This window comes from Zea mays, chromosome 7 (genome assembly GCF_902167145.1).
Source record: "Zea mays cultivar B73 chromosome 7, Zm-B73-REFERENCE-NAM-5.0, whole genome shotgun sequence".
Taxonomy (NCBI): domain Eukaryota; kingdom Viridiplantae; phylum Streptophyta; class Magnoliopsida; order Poales; family Poaceae; genus Zea; species Zea mays.
Window position 1 is genome coordinate 5772900 of NC_050102.1, and position 6383 is coordinate 5779282.

The 6383-nt window shown below is 45.4% G+C and overlaps 1 protein-coding gene across 1 annotated transcript; it reads right to left on the reverse strand.

Moving 5' to 3' along the window:
* Positions 1–1257: 1257 nt before the first annotated feature.
* On the reverse strand, positions 1258–5816 carry LOC100191340 (uncharacterized). Its single transcript, NM_001136774.1, has 5 exons — positions 5498–5816; positions 5154–5271; positions 4971–5063; positions 4456–4659; positions 1258–1920 (listed from the first exon to the last, which is right to left on the reverse strand). Exons 1-5 carry the CDS (start codon positions 5797–5799, stop codon positions 1660–1662), a joined length of 978 nt encoding a protein of 325 aa, NP_001130246.1. The 5' UTR covers positions 5800–5816; the 3' UTR covers positions 1258–1659.
* Between the last annotated feature and the right edge of the window lie 567 nt (positions 5817–6383).

Consider the following 6383-nt stretch of genomic DNA (forward strand, 5'->3'; position numbering starts at 1 on the left):
GTGCAAGATTTATGTGCAAGATTTATGACGGCAATTATGTGCACGTGTATAAAAGGCTACCAATTGCAGCAACAATGCACGACATACTGACTATAAATAAGATCTTGAATAAGAAAGGTGTGGCTCCGTTGGCACGAGATATTAAGTGTGTATGTTCAATATAGTCGGTCAGAATTCGATATAGAACGATATTTACAGTGCAGTTTCACAAACAGCCGCCAGGAAGAAGATAAACAGGTTCCCGCGACGAACAAGGCGATGACACCACCAAGTCGATGTCGATCAAGCAGACATGTTATACGCTCCCAAAAAAACCTGATCGACCGCTTATCTCGAGCAGGATCGCTATATCGACAATGGTTTCGGAGGCCTGGTTACTCCGTGTCTTGTCCGTGCAAAAACACAGAGCCGAGAAAGCAGATCGCAACGAAAGCAATATATGAGAATACACCGGAAAGCTCAACAGATCAAAGAATGGTCCATTCTTATATAGGCGCTTTTGATGTAACTTCACGTAAAGAAAATCGAAGCAGCTGGCAGCAGGCGTGCTAAGGCCGTATCTCGTCGATTGACGGTGGGCGTGGCTGCACCTGCACGCCACTACTCACGTCGCTAGCTCCGTCTCCGGCACGTGCGAAATGAGGGCATGAGGCACAAGGCATGGGAGAGCCACGTGTTCGTTACACCTCGGTTTAGTTACTCCTGGCCAACCTGTGGGACCCAAGCCCAACCATCTCGTAGCACGCTGCAGCACGCAGGTATGCTAATTAACGTGCTAATTCCAACGGTTGTCCCAACAAAACCCAAAGGCGCAAGCAAATCCATGTGAATGAAATCCGTCTGCAAAATCCAGAGCAGCTTGGAGCAGCGAATCACTGCTGCCGCGAAGTCCACAGCCGTCGTGTTCAGAAGATTGAGAACGATCAGGAACAGCTCGGCCATCCAGCATCACCATATATATATATATATTATATTATTATTCATAATAATATCTCCATGAATGGGCACATGTCGGATGTTAGGCAGCCCGTGTGAACGGACGAGACGTTACTAACGATCCATAGGCTGTTGTATAATAATGGATGGAAACGAATTAGGGTGATGCAATCTTCAAAAGGTGAAAAAAAGTATAAAAATAGAGAAAGGAGGCGCAAAGCTTCTTCTCCCAAGTCTAGATATCTGACCTGACTACTGAAAAGCAGACATGTGCCTTTCTTGCCTGGCCGGCTGAGTATCCCATTCTATGTTATATAATATAACATAAACAATATAATATAACGACATATGATGTAATGTTATATTAATGTAATATATCTTGCAGCAATCAGGCACGCATGTGCATTGAAGATGGCAGCATACACGCGCTGACGCGCACCTCTTGCACATTCCAAATGTTATACATTGAAGCCGAATAATTGGTCAAAAACTGGATACTACGAAGAAGAAAATGCATCTTTTGAGAAAGAGAGAAAAGCATGTCCCTAGTAATCTCTTCTTCTTTAACAGCGAACAACGTTACCCATTATCGATACTGTCAACTCGTAGTGGCGGCTGCGAAGGCACCAACCAAATAAAACTACGATATTTGGTCGAAACGGGAGCACCAGCGGCTGAATCTGAAGTCTGAACGAACACAAAACGGCATGTCTGAGTTTTTTTTCATGACCACGGCCACCCAGCGTCCCTCCAAACGCACCACCTCTTCGCGATGTCCGCGTCGCCCTTGCCATCTACGTGGTCCGTGATTTCAGCTGTCTTTTCTGCAGTTCTGCTTCTCCGGTCGTTCCGCTCCTGCCGCTGAAGGTGGCAGCAAGAGGTGCGGAGCTCAAGGTCGCGCTCCAGCGCTTCGTCCCTGTACCTCGGGTTCAGATACCTGGGATGGTCCAGGAACTTGACGTTCTTCAGCCAAAGTTTGAGGGCCTGGATATATAACAGGGCTAAGAAGTGAGATGAATGCATCAGCAGCTTTTTTTTTCTCGAGACGCGCAGGAGAACTGCCCCCCATTATATATTAAGCAGAAGAAAATAGAAAAAAAAACAATAGTTTACAGACAAAACCTCCTTACGGAGGCCAGAAACAGGCATACAAATATAGATCATGCATCAGCAGCTCAAGCGTGTACTAGCAACTCAAGCGTGTACTACACGTTATGCGTGGATTGATTCTAAGCGCGATTGAGATGCTGATGACGACGTGGCAACCGAAGCAGGGTCCGACTGCCAGCCAATCAGTTATCGGTTGGTGATGATATATCAACAAATGGAATGCCATCTATTCACTGTTCACTTCAGCTTTGGCTACTACGGCTCCTGCTTCAAAATTTCAATAGGATAATACCGAGTGCAGAAGTCTTCTGAACTATTAGCAGTTCACCTCATCTACTAAACTATGAACTTTTGTTAAAGCAAAAGACAAACCTGCCTCCGATGCAAATAGCTTGCACGGATTGAGCCTAATAGATATGGTCTGATATGAGGATTCAGGATACTCACAATGGTCACTGGAGCCTTATTTCAAAGCATATAAGTTTATATCGTAGCCATGTCTTTCTCGGCAAATGGGGTCTGCGACAGGAGGCACTAAAACACATGCAAAGCTTAAAGTTGCCAACAAAATTATGGCCTGTTTGCTGGTTAGAACAAAAATGATCTTATGTTTGCAAGAATATTGCTTGCAAAAAAAGATTGAAAGCAGTGAGTAGATGCAATGCTGCCAAAGAGAACAGATGGACATGGTTTTCAATTATGTACTAGTAGGAATTCTATTGGGAGCTAGTTGTTGAGTTCCTCATGGCCCAGTCAGACCTTGTCTGTTAAAACGCTCTGAAGAAAATCTGGCAAGCTTATGTATCTAAAATGAAGGTCTCCATTTCACGGCCCATGTTAGGCTACTTACAACCTTCCTATAGGCTATAGGCTTTCAGATTTATCAGCTCTGTGCATCACGTCTGCTCTCAAGATAGTAAGCTATCACCAGAAATGAACCGAAGAACCCCTCACGATACCAGAAATGAACCCTAAGAGCATGTTCGTTTCAACCTCAATCCATATGGATTGAAGGTGATTGAGTGGGTTTGAATCCCTAGTAAGTCAAAATCTCTCACAATCTATATCAATCCCCTCCAATCCATATGGACGAAAATAACCGAACAAGCCCTAATGGAGCACATTTATTCCGATTTCATAATCCAAAGTCCAAACTACCAGCTGATATTTTCGACTTAAAAAACATGTATAAATGCACCGATACTAATCTGACTAGTGAAGTAAACACAGTGCTTTCAACAGTGGCAGACATAAATTTGTCCTAAGACCAAAATTTAGGCGCATAAAAGATAGAACTACATATACAAGTCACAGATCAAGACATAGCAAAAGCAAATGACAAATTCCAAATATTTGACGAACTTGATCTGCATGCTTAACGTGCGATACAAAATCTAATCGCTGTGCTAGTCTGGTACCTCCTGTTATGCTTGGAAAATATGCAGTGTTGCCTGATGCCTATTTGCCTAATGTGGAAGGCTGGTAGCCTCTGGTAGTCCAGTTTGCTACTCCTCCATGGGCACGGTGGCTGCTAAGCCATTAAAGCGATGTGCGGACATGAGTAATGTTTTCAAGTCGTCCGATTAATCGCGAGATTAATCGTCCAAGTTGGTTTGGACCAATCACGATTAATCAACCTAGTCGGTCAGCCAGAACGACCAGCAAGTCGTCCGACTTGAAAACATTGAGGAACCAAAAGTATGGAGGGGAAGATCAAGAGGGCAAGATGTGAACTGGGAGGACATGATGAGCAAGATGCGACCCAGCAAAACACAGGCTGTGGCCATCGGGAGTTCTGCCAATGAAGTGGAGCAGCCAAATTGGTATGGCAGCACCCACATGCCGGCTCCCCTTTATGCTGAACACGAAAGAACGAGAGGGAGGAGTGATGCAGAGCCACCGAGGCATCCATTCAGCATTCTTGTGCATTCCTTGATGGAATTGATGATGTCCCACATGGTTCAGTGGGATTTCAGACTGGGAGCACTCGACAGAGGTACCTGCTACAATTGGTCCCAAGACTAGGGTCGCAGACATAATGGTCCTAGTGGGAGATCCGCTCCTGGGCCCTGGCTTTGAGCACAATTATGGAGCCCATAAAAAAATCCAAGAAACTTTCTCAACATGTGTACTTCAAGGCTTTGTGTAGAGTGTAGACCAGACATAAACTCAGCGAAGAATCACTACTTTTGAAGCATATGTTGATTCAACCGCTATGACATACATTCAAAATCGAACATAGAGGAAAGAAGAATAAAGAAAACACCCACCAAGTTTACCTCATTTTTTATACATACTAATAGCCTTTTTCTTAGAGTTATCAGATAGGATTTATTGCTCATTAAGGAAAATGCAACCATGAACATAACCACGGACACAGAAAAATTACATAACACAAAGGACCCTTACCTCCCAGTATATCCATGCAGCAACTTTGTGCGGCATCAGCCAGAAGAAGGTTGCCAGCCTCAGAGAATTACTTGTCTGTCCAACCAATTTGGCATCCAAAACTGCAGTGAAGTAGTCCCCAAGTGTCGGATGCTGAACTGATATAACAACATAAAGTCTATCACCAGGAGCATCAGCGCGAATACTCCAGTTGCTGAGCATGTCCTACGGGCTCGAGCCAACAAAAACAAAACCCACTAAGAATAAGCAACAAAGTTGGATACAGTACACAAAGTTACCAAAAATTACGTATGCAACACGCACAAGTGAGTATCAGAGTTCAGAAACATCAATTATATGATTGTGCATAAGAATTTGCAATGAGGTGAAAGATGGAAGTTAAGATTTCAGCTGCAGTTACATCAGGTTTAGTGTGTTCAAGACTCATCAGTCAGCACATTGCGTCGTCTGACTTATGAATAAACGAGGGCACGATTTTTTAGCTGGCTTATATAGATTTTTAACTGAGGTCATACCATAAAGGGGCTGACATGCAAGGGCTTCGCGATGAGATCAGAGCCCGGTTGGAAGGTAAACATCACTCTCTCTGCCCAGGGGGTGTTTGTGACCTGATACGAATAGCAAGAGATTGGACAGTTGCAAATAATCAGCCAGAAACCAATGAAGATGATGAATCGTATGTGCACTGATAATATCACCTCGGCAATGCACGTTCTGAGCTCTCCATCTTGCCCCTGTCCTGCAGAATCGTAGCAGTAGTAAATGCTCAGCGGGTTCTGCTCGTACCCCACGCTCTCGGGTACCGTCAAGAGGTGCCTTCATCGAGGAAGAACAAGGCGAGTCAGCGCTCGACAGCCATTTCGTCAAATAGGGATTCATTTCTTATTATGATGAGACTGCTCTGCTTTTGCAACTGTACAACAAACTGAAGACTGTCTATGGAAAACGTGGCTCCCCTTGAAATTTTAGAGCACGACATGTTCGGTTTATTTTAGCAAGGAGGGAACGTGAAGCAGCAGCAGGGAGGAGGGGACGGACTCACACGGGGCCGGAGGTGGAGGCGACGCGGCGGGCATCGTCGGCGGAGAGGTGGCCGGGGAGCGGCAGTCGGTCGAGGTCGACGAGGGCGTAGCGCGCGGGGTACTCGAAGGTGTGCGCCGCCGGGCGCCGTCGCGCGTGCCGGACCCGGCCCTCGTAGAGCCGCGCCGCCGCGGCGGGCCCATCATCGGTAGGGGCAGCGCGGCGCGGGTAGCGGAGGAGGAGGCGGAGGAGCAGCAGGAGCGAGTGGAAGGCGGATGTGACGAGGGTCGCGGCCAGGGAGGCCAGCAAGTAGAGCGCCTCCATGGATGGCTGTGGCTGCTCCTCGGATTTGATGTAATTCGATATTTTTTTTAGATATATGCAGAAAATTCGGGGGAAATTACCTCAAACATTCCGTGTGCTTTATCTATTTTAGAAAAAATGAAAATTCACGCGGCCGGCCAGTTAGCCTACCATTGTGGATTGATGGGAAGCTACGGTAAAAAGATGGTACGAGGACGACGAAAATTTCAATCGACAGGGTAAGCATAAAACACCTAGAGCTTATATGAAAGTAAGGAAATTGAATAGACTAAAATCTCTTTATTATTTAATTTTGAATAATAAAAAAATTAATCTCTTCAATCCTTCCAAACAAGATCCTAGGCAGTCTGATCCGCTAAAACTAGCGATAGAACTAACTTTAGATTCACCAAATTAGTGGGACAGGATAATGGATGCTCCATCAAATCCAAACTTGATAGAGTTGGAAAAATACCCACCATGTCACTCGTTACATAGAAATAGCTATTTGTTCTTCTTCCTTCGCTGTCCTTCGTCGTCTCCACCGTGGTCTAATGTGCTACTGTATAGTTGTGTTTTCTTCCGCGCTCACGTGTAGGACCAAT

What these genes read in the sequence shown, in the direction of transcription:
- LOC100191340 (NM_001136774.1), bottom strand. Translation starts at nt 5,799, where the DNA reads ATGGAGGCGCTCTACTTGCTGGCCTCCCTGGCCGCGACCCTCGTCACA. An exon ending in TCAGAACGTGCATTGCCGAG is followed by an intron (nt 5,064 to 5,153) that starts GTGATATTATCA and finishes TATTCGTATCAG; the next exon opens with GTCACAAACACCCCCTGGGC. An exon ending in CTGCATGGATATACTGGGAG is followed by an intron (nt 1,921 to 4,455) that starts GTAAGGGTCCTT and finishes TTATATATCCAG; the next exon opens with GCCCTCAAACTTTGGCTGAA.